The sequence below is a fragment of the Dermacentor albipictus genome, chromosome 1 (assembly GCF_038994185.2).
Source record: "Dermacentor albipictus isolate Rhodes 1998 colony chromosome 1, USDA_Dalb.pri_finalv2, whole genome shotgun sequence".
NCBI classification, from domain to species: domain Eukaryota; kingdom Metazoa; phylum Arthropoda; class Arachnida; order Ixodida; family Ixodidae; genus Dermacentor; species Dermacentor albipictus.
In genome coordinates, this window is record NC_091821.1 from 68,649,161 (window position 1) to 68,663,297 (window position 14,137).

The 14,137-nt window shown below is 48.7% G+C and overlaps 1 protein-coding gene across 4 annotated transcripts in view; it reads left to right on the plus strand.

The window, feature by feature from the left end:
* Positions 1–13,730: 13,730 nt before the first annotated feature.
* Positions 13,731–14,137, plus strand: part of LOC135906715 (cubilin-like) — a 52,913-nt gene continuing 52,506 nt past the window's right edge. Inside the window, exon 1 of one of the 4 annotated variants that reach the window (XM_065438299.1) lies at positions 13,731–14,076. In XM_065438299.1, the coding sequence (XP_065294371.1) occupies positions 13,963–14,076 (114 nt within the window). In that variant the 5' untranslated portion in view covers positions 13,731–13,962. The remainder of the gene's footprint in view (positions 14,077–14,137) is intronic. The other 3 variants (XM_065438298.1, XM_065438300.1, XM_065438302.1) reach the window with 3 other exon arrangements.

Sequence of the window (14,137 nt, forward strand, 5' to 3'; positions counted from 1 at the left end):
TAGCAGCTAATTTCCCGCGTGGTTTCTCTGAGTTCATTGTCTCCCATATTTTTTTCTAAACCGCGCCACGTGTGATAAGTGCCGGCATTTGTCGGGCATCGCACTTGCGTCTGTGGTCGCACGACCAGCGTGTGTACTCGGGTGTTCGTTTCGCCGGAAACGTGAACCGGCGCACGCAGTACTCTACAAAGTAAATCACGCACATCCACTGCCTTTCCGTGTCCTGTATCAGCACACAAGCCACGAAAAAGATATATCTGCGAACAAAATGGTTGGAACACCACCGAGATACGAAGCATCGTTAAGAATTTCAAACTGACTCTTACCTTCAAGCTTCCATGACCCATGCGTGTTAAACGCTTGCGCTCCTTCATGAGTTAACCGTTCGACCTAATTCAGAGCGGTTCGTCACCGTATCCAGTTGCAACGCTGAGCATTCAGCGTTTCTCGGTCGCTCGAGTGTCGGCGGGCAAAGCAGCGGCCGAAAGATATTCTCACGCGACAGCGGTAATGGCTGTGGCCTAGTTAATCGTCAGGCCGACCCTGCTCGTAGCCAAGGCTGCCCGCCGAAGGACAAAAAACCGCGCCGCCGCGGTTTACCTGTGGTTCTGTGGGAAGGCCCGGCGTGCCTTTTGTCTCAGTCGCGGAGAGCGGCGTCTGGACACTCGGCCCACTCATTGTGCGCGCCGGGAGAAAGTGCTTCTCGCGGGCGCGGTTTGTTCGTGCGCGCGCTCGCGACACCAGGAAGCCCGCGAAGAGTGAACGACGCGCGACTTTTGTCGCGACGACGGCCTCTGCGACCTGTGCGGACGCTTTACCAGATAGTAGACGGATCTGCTCGCCTAAAGATTCGATTGTTCCGTCGAAGAAGTGTCGCTGACGTGCCGCTCCTGTCTGGCCGGGGGAAGACTGTTTCAACACGACTACGGAATGTTCGTTTGTGTCGAGCTAACCCCCGTATTCAGGAATCCATCTTGAGGCCCAAGCTTGACTTGATATAAAAGATGCCTGGGGCACCTTGCATGAACATTTAATAACGAAAATAATAACGAATTTAGGAACGTGTTCTTGCGCGGACTAGACGCTGTCTATGGAACATTTAAGAACGCGTTCTTCAATTCGTTATTATTCTCATTATTAAATGTTCGTGCAAGCCGCCCCTGGCTTAAACGTGCCCACGACGCTCATTGTGGTCAATTCGGCGTGTTCACGACAGGCGTTATTTAGATCAAATCAAGCATGGGCTTCAAGTTAAGATGCATTTCTGAATACGGGCGTTTGGCTTAAGTTTGGCGAAAGTTTGGCGTAGTGGGAGGTTCTGTTGAGCCATGCACTTTTGTGTGTGTACGTGTGTGTGTGTGTGTGTGTGTGTACGTGTTTGTGTGTGCGTGTGTGTATGTGTGCGTGTGCGTGTGTGTGTGTGTGTGCGCGTGCGTGCGTGCGTGTGTGTGTGTGTGTGTGTGTGTGTGTGTGTGTGTGAGTGCGTGCGTGCGTGCGTGCGTGCGTTTCCCCTGCGTTGTACAGTTAGATTCATAGCCAGAGCAGGAAAACAAAGGAAACAAATTGGAAATCCGCTCATTGACTTTGTAATGAATAATGTTAGACCACTAACGCCAAAGGAACGTGCGTAGCAAGGAATTGTTTTCCAGCCAAGACAACATTTTCTTTCTTTTCTTTTTCGTGGCGTGGGTTTTCCGGTGTGACGTAACCTTTAAAGGCGCGGCTGTGCGCTCTCCTGACACGCTCGGCAGGCCGATACCGTCCCTTAACTTTGGGTCTCCTATTTGAGAACGGTCCGCCGCACAAACAAGCTTAAACATGTACGAAGAAATCCAAGAAAACTTTGGGTTCAGCTCGCGCGCACGCCACTGACGCTAGTTTTGGCTACGCTATTTCTAAAGCTCTCTGATGTCTGGTAAAAGAGTTGGCCTGCTTTCTATCTTCGAACATGCTTCTCTTACATGCCAATGCGCGAAAATCAAACGGTAATATGTTGTTCACTGCGTAAAGCTCTCTTTGTTGTCAACGACATCGCCGATGCGTGTTCCTCAAGGATCGTTTTGAGGTTTTATATATTGGACGATATATAGGTGTGGCTTTTTCAGCTGCAAAGGGATCTGTGTCCACATTCACGAAAAAAAAAACTCTTACGTTTTACTTGTTCGTAAAAGCGAGGTCTAGCCAACCCTAATGCTTGACATATTATAAGCGTAGGCGGCCGTCCAATGGCAAAAGGCCTGAAAGAACGAAATCTCTGTCAGCCACTGTAGTTTTCCCCTTACACACATCTCACCCGGACAAAGCTGTCGGGACGGGTGTGCAGCCGCAACACTTGTTTTCTTGTTACGATGCACCCCTTGCACTTATAGTGTAACAGATAACGCACACTTAACACGCGTCAAGTGTGACGCGTGAGAATGAGTGACATGTTCAGTTATTGTCATTCAACTTAACTATGCTCGTAGTCTGCTGCATTTTATATCATTTTCCTTGCCGTCACATGGTCAGGCTGGTTAGACCGCCTGGTCTCATCGACAATTACGATGAGTAATGCTGTTGCTGCTGCGCTACGCAAACTCTACGATTGCCCCGCACGAAACACCTCATGTTAAAGACTTCAAGACCTGCACTAGCACAGCTCCCTCGAGGCGATTGTCTCAAAAAAGTTTGTCAGAGGTCACTAGCTTTACTCAAGGAATCGAGAAGCAAATGATATGAGATCGTCTTCAGTTAAAAACTTCCCAGGTTGATATCCCTGGGAATGAAATAGCGGATGCTCTTTTAAAAGAAGCGCTTTCAAGGTCACTAACAGTCAGCGTACTGGTCAACCATTAGTTCCCAAAGGACGCAATTTGCTGCCACTTTCGATCGCTTTGGCTCTCGTCACCTTAGCCCTGCGTAGTGAAGGGGTTTATTCGATTGAGAAGCCACTCTTATTTGTAGTACAAAAATAGGATAGGACACTCCAGCGTTAACTTTAGGAACTGAGCGCGCTTCCTCTTCGTTATGCACAGCACAGAACGTCGATAAATTGGCGATATGGAAGGCATCATTTCGTCCTGCTGGCACTTCAATGTAGAAAAGGAGACTGCTTGCAAAGTTGCAAACAAGAGACTTTCCACATGCGTATGTGAAACAGATAATGTTTCCCGAGGGGCAGAGGATAGCGCGTAAGTAGGTTTCCCGCCTTTTAATCGCATATCATCTAAGCGACACTGAACTTTTGAACACATGTTAACGCGTTTCTGGACAGCGAAGGAGGCGCACAGACGGAGAAATTGCCTGTCCAGACTACCAGGCTATTCACGCCTGTAGTAATCAGCCTGACCAACCAGCCAACCAACTCGCATTCAAAGGCAGAAAGACGTAAGTGCACTTTTCCACCTTTGTCAAGCAGCGAGTTGCTGGTCCTGTTCGGTTGGCACACCTGAGTAGGGGAAAAAGCACAGACAAGAGCGCACATTAATTCGCAAATTTCTGCATCCTCTCTTTCAGGGGCGTGACTCTCAAGCATATTAAAAGCCTTGTACTTATATACCTTTGTGATAGCATACCAGCCGCATTCTATACAGTGTTATTTTATCATAAATTCATAGTTGAAGGCAGCAACTGTATTGTACATACGAAACTCAAATCAAACATGTACTTTCAAGTATGGGGAAATATCAGATGTTGAGCGCCCAAGGCCGAATTCTACAAGCTGGTACTTACAAACAAATATGCAGCCTTAAAACAGAGAGATGAAGAAGACATAGGGCCAAACAATGAAACCCTCCTTTCCTCAGTAAGGAAGCCTTCATTGCGGTGAGGCTACCTTATGTCACTCTGAAAGCTTCCTTACTGAGGCGCCCTCGGTGAAGGCTTCCTTGGTACTTCCTCAGCATAAGGAGCCAAACAATAAAACCATCCTTTCCTCACTAAGGAAGCCTTCATTGCAGTGAGGCTACCTTATGTCACTCTGAATGCTTCCTTACTGAGGGGCCCTCGGTGAAGGCTTCCTTGGTGCTTCCTCAGCATAAGGTAGCTCCAAAGCTACCTTCATGCGTCCTTACGCCGCTCCTGGCCCTGAACGAGCGCTTCACCTCACTGCTTAACCACGTGGCATTCGCTTGCGCATGCGCACTGTCGCCCACCTGCGGAGAAGCGTGAGCACGGTACGTCTTGCCAGGCATGTTCGTTTCAGTCACGCGTGCGGCATGAAAGCATTGCTAGGCGTTGCTAGGCGTTGCAAGACGCCGGCGTGCCAGTGTTGCTGGAGCACATCAAGTTTTGCACTGTAATGCGCAACTTTATTTTTAACTTTAGTAAACAAACTAGAAGAAAGTGTCCACGCTTCTCTATATTAGCTATTCAATTTAAAGATTGTGCGACGATACAACATTTTTTAATAGAATAATGGTGTTCGCGGAAAGATTTGAAGAAATAGTCTCGAACCCAGGCACGTGGCAACCGCTCCTTAGGTGAGGACGGGTGAAGGGAGCTTTCAGAGTACGCTTGCTTCCTCCATCGGTCCTTCGCTGTAAGGAGGCCTCACGTAAGGTTAGGAAGCGCTCGAAGGAAAGGAACGTTTTATTGTTTTTGCCAAGCTACCTTCATGCGTCCTTACGCCGCTCCTGGCCTTGAACGAGCGCTTCGGCTCACTGCTTAACCACGTGACGTTTGCTTGCGCATGCGCACTGTCGCCCACCTGCGGAGAAGCGCGAGCATGGTACGTCTTGCCAGGCATGTTCGTTTCAGTCACGCGTGCGGCATGAAAGCATTGCTAGGCGTTGCTAGGCGTTGCAAGACGCCGGCGTGCCAGCGTTGCTGGAGCACATCAAGTTTTGCACTGTAATGCGCAACTTTTTTTTTAACTTTAGTAAACAAAACCAGAAAAAAGCGTCCACGCTTCTCTATATTAGCTCATCAACTTAAAGACTGTGCGACGATACAACCTTTTTTATTGAATAGTGGTGTTCTGGTGTTCGCCTAAAGCTTTTAAGAGATAATCTCGAACCCAGGCATGGCGGCAACCGCTCCTTACGTGAGGACGGGTGAAGGGACCTTTCAGAGTATGCTTGCTTCCTCCATCGGTCCTTCGCTGTAAGGAGGCCTCACGTAAGGTTAGGAAGCGCTCGAAGGAAAGGGACGTTTCATTGTTTGGGCCATAGAGCCAATGAATAAAACCGCGACTCGGCTGACTTCAGAGGCAGCAACTGAAGTGGGAGGCAACGCACCAAGGCAACCAGTAGGCAAGCTCTCCCAAGTAACGAAAGACCTAATAAAGAAACGACAAAGAATGAAAGTGCCCAACTCGAGAGATAAGATAGAATTCGCAGAACTGTCAAAACTGATCAACACGGCGAAAATAAGTGATATTCGAAACTACCACGTGAGAAAGACTGAAGAAGCCGTAAAATATGGACGCAGCCTGAAATCAGCGAAAAAGTAACTTGGCATAGGACAAACCAAAATGTATGCACTTGAAGATATGCAGGGTAATATCATCAGCAATCTCGAAGATATGGTAAAAGTAGCGGAAGAATTCTATACTGACCTGTACAGTACCCAAGGAGTCTGGATACCTTCATTAGAAACAGTAATGAACAGGATACAGAAACTCCTCCTATAATTAGCGATGAGGTCAAAAGGGGCTTGCAAGACATGAAATGAGGAAGAGCGGCAGGAAAAGATGGAATAACAGTTGATTTATTCAAAGATGGAGGAGACATAATGCTTGGAAAACTGGCGACTCTGTACACGAAGTGTCTATCGACTGCAAGGGTCCCAGAAAACAGGAAGAATGCAAACATTATACTAATTCAAAAAAGGGAAACGTTAAAGAATTGAAAAATTATAGGCCCATTAGCTTACTCCCAGTATTAGATAAAATATTTACTAAAATAATCTCCAATAGAATAAGGGCAACACTGGACTTTAGTCAACCAAGGGAACAGGCTGGCTTCAGGAAGGGATACTCTACAATGGATCACATCCATATCATTAATCAGATTATCGAGAAATCCGCAGAGTACAATAAACCTCTTTATATGGTTTTCATAGATTACGAAAAGGCATTTGATTCAGTAGAGGTACCAGCATTCATAGAGGCATTACGTAATCAAGGAGTACAGAACGCTTACGTAAATACCTTGGGAAATATCTACAGAGGTTCTACAGCTACCTTAATTCTACACAAGAAAAGCAGGAAGACACCTATAAAGGCAGGGGTCGGACAGGGAGACACAATCTCTACAATTCTATTCACTGCGTGCTTGGAAGAAGTATTCAAGCTATTAAACTGGGAAGGTTTAGGAGTAAGGATCGACGGCGAATATTTCAGCAACCTTCGGTTTGCCGACAACATTGTTATATTAAGTAACAATGCAGACGAGTTACAACAAATTATTGAGGACCTTAACAGAGAGAGTGCAAGAGTGGGGTTGAAGATTATACGCAGAAAACAAAGATAACGATGAATAGCCAGGCAAAGGAACGAGAGTTCAGGATCGCCAGTCAGCCTCTAGAGTCTGTGAAGGAGTACGTTTACCTAGGTCAATTAATCACAGGGAACCCTGATCATGAGGAGGAAATTCATAGAAGAATAAAAATGGGCTGGATCGCATACGCAGATATTGCCAGCTCCTGACTGGAAGCTTTCATTAAAAAGGAAGGTGTACAATCAGTGCATTTTGCCAGCGCTGACTTATGGGGCAGAGACTTGGAGACTGACAAAGAAGCTTGAGAACAAGTTAAGGACCGCGCGAAGAGCGATGGAACGAAGATTGCTAGGCATAACGTTAAGAGACAGAAAGAGAGCGGTTTAGATCAGAGAGCAAACGGTTATAGACGATATTCTAATTGACATCAAGAGAAAAAAATGGAGCTGGGCAGGTCATGTAAGGCGCCGGTTAGATAACCGTTGGACCATTATGGTTACAGAATGGGTAAGAAGAGAATGGAAACGCAATCGAGGACAGCAGAAGACTAGGTAGAGCGATGAAATTAGGAAATTTTCGGGCGCTAGTTGGAGTCGGTTGGCGCAGGACAGGGGCAAATACAGATCGCAGGGAGAGGCCTTCGCCCTGCAGTGGACATAAAACATGATGATGATGATGGTGATTATTAATATTTAAGTAAGCCAGTTCAAGAATTTTAACTGTGTTATCCACCACCAGGCGTTTCAGAAAAAATGTCTATATTCTAAAAAAGACGACACGGGCATTCTAGCGTTGTTATCTGGTGGGGAAAAAAGTGAGCGAAACAGCTTCGACATTCACGTCTACGCCATAAGCCTAAGTCTAAGTCTACGTCTAAGCCTAAGTCTACGCAAAGTCAGAGCGCGTGATATCCTGCGGGCAACAAATTGAAGATGCAAATAAGGGAACAAGGCTTAGACGCTATGCCCGACGCATGCGCCCTCTCAGGGAGAGCTCGCTCGGCTAGCTGCATGCAGTGCAAAGCACTCCAGAGTGTGGCAGGCTGTGCGTACGATTTCTCAGCTAGAACTTTTCAATGCCCTGTGCTTGTCTCTATCTCTGTCTCCCTCTGTCTCCCGCTCCTAAGCGTGTGCAATGTCGCCTGTGTGCAGTGCGCGGCGGGCGAAGCTGGCTCACAATGGGCCTGCGGCGCTGCGGCCGGCTGCTGTAGCATAAAACAGCAGCCTCGCGCGCTTTTATTGCCGACATGGGCGTCGACTTCTTAAGCGGCTGCGCCCCTTGAGGTCGACCTGCACGTGCTCCGCGGAGTGGCGCGTTTTTTTACAGCTCCTCAGAAGTGCGCCCAGCGTTGTCAAACGAAGGCCGCTGCCAGCGAGCGCACTTTATGCAAGGTGGGAAATCCCGCCCACCGATTGTCTTCTTTTCGCGGAAGCTGCTGCGCCGACCTCTGCACGGACTGTTGACGAAAATAGTTGATGCCGTCCTTGGTGCGCGCACTTTGGAGGGAGCCTTTAGAGTGCGTCTCAGTGGGACGACGGCGACGGACTGGTGATGAGCACATCGCGATGTATACGCACCGCAGGCGCCGCAAGTCGAGTCAACGCTCGCCGACGAGTCCTTTGTCTGTAATGACATCGCCTCTCTATCTCTCTTTCTCTCTGCTCGTCATCCGTAGTTGCTGTTAGATAACCACGTGTTTCCTCTTTCTTTACTTTCTTTTTTTTTTTGCTAGGAACTTACTCATTTGGGCACAGGGACACGAAAGCGCGAAATGCTTCAGTAGATAAGAGAACTACGTGGCACTGGTAATTCAGCAGCTGTTTAAGCAATCGGCGGTGCGGTTGTTTATGTGACGCTTGAAGAAAATACCTTTTCTGGTGATGCCTTAGGCGGGGCTCATTAGGAAACCGGGAGCAGTCTGTGAATTGCTCTCTGACATGGAGCCTCTTTAGTGGCAACAAGGGCCTCACACAATGGTCAGGACCTTGACTTGTATTCATAATAAAAGTTATGAAGCTAGAGCTGTTCGTAAGAGCCGATACCAGTCAATCGTGATGTTGAAATATCATTAGCGAAGCTGGCCGGCAAATGGCAAACAGTACTTACGAACAAAAAGCTTTGTGCATACGGCCCCTGGGCTCGTATTCCCAATTTTTTTCTTACGTATAACTGCCGACTGCCGCTAGCCATTGCTGCGGCAGCCGCCTCATTATGACTCCTATCGCTATCATGAGATATGAGTGACGAAATGACAGGCAATGAGTAAACGTAAGAGATGTTTGTGAATGCGGGCCCTGATGTTAGAATGTATCTTTGGCCGCCCTGTATGGCCGTAAGCCGCAGCTACATTCGCACGGATCATCGTTTCGCGCTGTTCAGGACACAGACAGCCCTCGGACAGCCCGGCAGCAAGTCTAAGCTGTATTTCTCGCCTGACGTCAAGCCCATGCCATCGCTATGAAGTGTCGAATACTCCTCAACACACTTGGGGCAATATGCAAGTGAAGGCGTGTGCACAAATTTTACACACTTCTCCGACGTGCAGCTGACGCAATGAAGAGCAGCTAGAGTAGAGCGTGTGTGTATCAGCGAGCCACTGTATCACTGTATCACTGTGTCACTGTATCGCACGGCGGTCCATCGTTGCCTTCACGGGCCAAGCAGCGCGTGAGTTAGCCGTCACGATCACTGCGTGAATTCACGTCGTAAGTCCTTTTAGCGTGGACCCACTGCAGGCCAAGGTAGTGCATGATTGACAGCAAGGTTATGGCTCGGCTCTAATCAAACAGACATCTGCTCGTGGGCGCGAGAAGGACGAACTCAGCCAGACCATGCCTGCGTATGCATGCTTTGGGAAGCTGACACCGGTCCTTTGATTGATTACTAGAAGTGTATTTATTTGTTTATTGATTCAATGATTCATTGATGGAGTTTAACGTTCCAAACCAACACTAGATACCGCGGTGGAGTGCTGCGGAGTAATATTGAGCAGCTGGGGTTTTTTAACGTGCACTTATATCTGAATAAACGAGCATCTTTGCATTTCGCTCGCATCGTCGCGGCCAGGTATTGAACCCGAGACCTCCTGCTCAGCAGCAGAGCGCCACGTTTACTGAGCCACCAGAGCGGGTCATTGAAAGGAGTAAAGGACAGTGCGAAGGGAGCTTTTCTGACATTGATGCATGGAGATGGCGACTACAAAAGCCCACGAAAACCACGAAAGAACTCTACCATTTGTGAATGACGGAGTTACCTTTAAGAAATTTGTGACCATATTTTTCTCCTATAGAGCTTGTGCGAGAAAAAACATAAGGGTGGTGCAGACCAGTTGTCGAAGGCTTGAAAGGCTTGCGGGCCTTCATGAAGTGCTTAGTTGACATTATGACCGAGAATGGTCTCATACATCTAGGGTATATATGACTGCGCGGACTGTGGGGTTATTCTCTACTGCAAACGAATAACGAAAGACAAATTCCGAACAACGAATGCACCTTTATTTTATTGAATATTCAATTCAACTGAGAAAATGTGGCGGCCCTTTCTTGCCAAACAACACATCTCGTGTTAAACCATGTTATCACTCCTAAATATAAATCGAATCGAAATTACGTCGGAATTACATTTGTTCGCTTGAGACAGCACGAAGGCACATAAGATCCCTCAGCCTCAAGTCTCAAAAACGAAGTCCTTTCGCAACGAACAATCTTGAGTCGCACTGGCATTCCTGCGCTTCTTTGTCGGGTTCTCCCACAGGGATGGCAAGAACCCGATGCAACAGCGCAAACATATTTCAAATATAAATTAAGCAGCAAAATAAGCTATTATTTGTTACAATGGTTTAGTGCCATTTTTTGTTTATATTCGATGATCTCACTTAATCATTAGGTGTATAAAGCGTCTAAATTTGTCACTGTTCGCACAGAGCTGTCACTCCGCGCACCCTCAAGTGCTAGTGACACCTCCAGCAAGCCCTTATTTTTGTTGTGTTCTCGTTTTGGCGACATTTGGCAATGTTCCGTGAAAAAATCTCCAGAAATCACCTATCAGCATAAATTTACACGCGACCAAGTCGACAGCAACTATCATGCGTTGCTGCGTGTCATGTTCACCTGTATTTACAATTTTTTTTCTTATTTCTGGCTCCGATACGCCTGTTTGGCTTTAAACAATGCTTATAAATAGGGTACGGCGCTATTACCCATATTTATTCCATCTAATTACGCATAAGAGATGCTGAGAAGAATTTGTTCCTGTTCGGGTTTTAATTTACGCTGATGGTACACACATTCGTACACACAGAGTCTCTGTGGCACGTTGCTCCTAGTAGTTATTCACTTTGGTAGCGACTGCATTTGTACGCGATGCAGCAATGAAACAAGCACTCACTCATTGCCCTAAGTGCAACGAGGGAAAGATGTGCCAGCGAACGATGCAACAGTGCAACCGATTTTCGCAATAATTACGCTCTGTTACAGCTATACAGGGCGTTGTTTGTTGGATTCATGCGGTACAGACAGCATGCTGTCGTATCCAACACCTGCAAACATAACCTGCGTACAATTCAGAGTATTCAAGCCCAAGCTCATTTCTTGGCTTACCGCGCACTGTGTCAACGGCCGAAACGATTGACATTGCTTAAGACGACACAACTAAATCGCGCTTTGCCTTTGAGATAATGCGTGCACACGCTAAAACTTTTCCCGCCACCTCTGGATCTTTTCCAGCTAACTCACCACCCTCGTCGTAGCAAGGACCCGTACGACATTTCATGCAGCTGTCTATGCCCATCATGCCTCGTTTACATCGGGGTACTCAACTGCGACTAGACCGTTGCTTCCTACACGGTGTTTGGGTCACCCTCATGCTGACTGCTCGATTCGAGGACTTGAGAAAAAGTCTGACCTGCCACCGTCGGCCCTAAAACTTAGTTTACTCTTCTTGTACGAGAACTGCAGCAATCATGCCAACGTCCATACTGATGGCTGGACTACGTTGACCGGTTCTGGTGGGGCTGTGGTTATAGCGACAAGAGGAATGACACTGCGACTCAAAACATCACATGTCCCGACTTCTGCTGTGGCAGAACTCCCGGCTCTGCGTAGTGCACTTCATGTATACCGATAGTCCTTATAAATTGTCCATATTTTACGACTCATAACCAGCGTTCGAGTGTTGCAGTTGGTTCTTAGACATGTATCTCAAGAACAGTTGACTTAAGAGATGAGCAAACTTCACCACCACCTGAAACAAAGAGACCGCGAAATGCCTTTCCAGTGGCTACACTGCGGGATCAGTAGAAATGATTATGTAGACAAAGCTGCTCAGGCGTCACTTCAAGAAGACCACAGCGTTCCCAATACACTTTGCAGGACAGACGCTGCAAGACAAACGCTCCCAAATATAAGGTTCGCAGGACTCCACGAACTAAACCCTTCTTTGAAGCTCCGATCTCCACTCGGACTTCATCGACGTGAGGCATGGCGTCTTTGTCGACTGTGGCTGAGAGGTGCTTTCACGAAGGCAATCCCCACACCACTTGAAATGACCGACAGTGCGGCGCGCTATTTCTGCAGCAACGAAGAGAGCATCGAGCATTTATTGTGGCACTGTCCTTGATTTCAATCACAAAGACAGTCTCCAACGCATAGCGATGACTGGACGATCGGCCGCTGTCCGTGCACGCACTTCTCGAACACCGTCCTTTTCGCTCGTCGGCCCACGAAGCAGTGAATGTATAGTTTTCAAGTGACATCACGGACGCAGCTTCTCACCATGATAGTACTCAAACATGGCGGTGCACCCATGATAGTACTCAAACATATCAGTGCACCCTGTTATCGCGCATGCGCTGTTTTGCTTTTTGACGGTTGCCGTTTTACACCAGCTTTATCACTGTTATCGATTTGTCGATCGCCTGTCGCGCCATCACGTTTCTTGCATACGTAGCTTTTTGACGTGTTATTACCTCGAAATGGCGGCCGCGATGACGTCGATGCAAACTATTGATTTTTGTGCTTCTTGCCAAGCGACTGGGACTGACCCGTGTGAACGCTTTTGACTGGGTGGGGCCGTCCGCGCGCATGCATGAATTCGCCGCGTCTTTCCTTCCTCCCTCGCTCTCGCATCCTTCAGTTTCCATTTCCTTTTACCGAGCGTAGGGTAGTTCACCAAACACTTTTCTCGTTAACATCCCCGCCTTCTCCCTTTCTTTAACCCTCCCCCTCCACCGTGCCGCCTGTGGGTCGGTGTGGCATACATAAATTCATTCTTCGACAGAATGACCAACAGCTCTACATGCGACAACTGCGCCTGCGAGAAGACGATCGGGCGTTTCCTCTGTAACTGCACTCACTTGAGTGTGCCCAGAAAAGGGCTGTGGACTGCGTTTAACAAACTGGACGAGCGGCCCTTGTCAGGGGAGAAAATTCTGGGACGTTTGTCCAAACCACCCTGAACTTTGTAAGCCCTAAAAGTCTCCAAAAAGAGCCTCCGCTTCTTGAGGACTAGCGGACATGACACTTTAAGAGCTGTAGCGCATCTCGCCGCATTTATTCGCACAAATATTTTTCTTATTCATATTTTATTTTGCCTCTGCTGTCACTTTACATAACCTCCAAGCACAGGGTAGCCAGTCTATCTTTACACTAACCTCCCTATTTTTCCTCCTCCTACTTCCTTGCTCGCTGGATAATATTTTAGGTTACGCCGTTTCTTTGCTCCCGGGCTCGTATACACCTCCCTGTTTTACAATTGTCTCATCTGTGTTGGCATGCCTGTTCTACGTTAATAGTGCCACGCTACAGAAAAGGTTTATATTTCCTTTTCAGAGTATTGTCAACTCTTTTGTTATCTAAAATTTCGAGCCACGCACAGTGACACCTGTTCTTTGAGCGCTGACGTCGAAGACGAGGTTGCCAACCTGTCCCCCCCCCCCCCCCCCGAAGAAAAGTTACAAGCTCCCTCCGGCGTCTAGAAGATCGAGCTACTTGCGGCAGCATAACATTACATAGTAGTGAAACCGTAGCCACTCGTCTTGTGTCACGCCCCTCGGCTTCTGTGCATGAGAGCGCAACTGACAGACTCAACGGGCGCTGACTCGTGTCTCGCTTTAGAGCCTCCGGTCGCTTAAGCCACGCCTATGGCGTTCCTGCCGTGGTTGCACAGTGTGCCCGTGGACGCCTGCGGCGCCTGTTTGCGCGCAGTAGCCATTAGCAATGGAGCGTGACGCAGCCGGCGCGAATCGCGCGCGTCAACAAGCGCGGCGTGGCCGGCCGCCGTCATGAGAGGCGTTTATACGGAGGCGCCCTGAAGCAGCGCGCGCGTCTTGGAAGCGCCCTTTTGCCGCCTCGGGCGCGCGAGACAAAGGAGAACCAGTTGGCTGGTGACGACGCGCGCGCGCGACCGTCGAGCGAGAGGCCTGCCCCCCCTCCCCCCACCCGCCATGCGCGGCGATGAATAGGCGCCGGAAAGCGGCCACAGCTCTCGGCGCGCTCATGCTCGACACGGGGCCTCGTCCAGGACGGACCACAGACGCTCACCGGACATGCTGGCGGCACGTGCGAAGACGGCCTGGCTAGCGCTGCTGCTGCTCGTGCGGTTCGCCGCGGCCGCACTCAACGCCACCGGCATCGAGCTGCGCGGCTCCCTGCACTCTGCGGTGAGTCGCTCCTCTGGCCGGCGGCGGAGGAAACACTCCTGCCGGCCTGAGCACCTGTTAC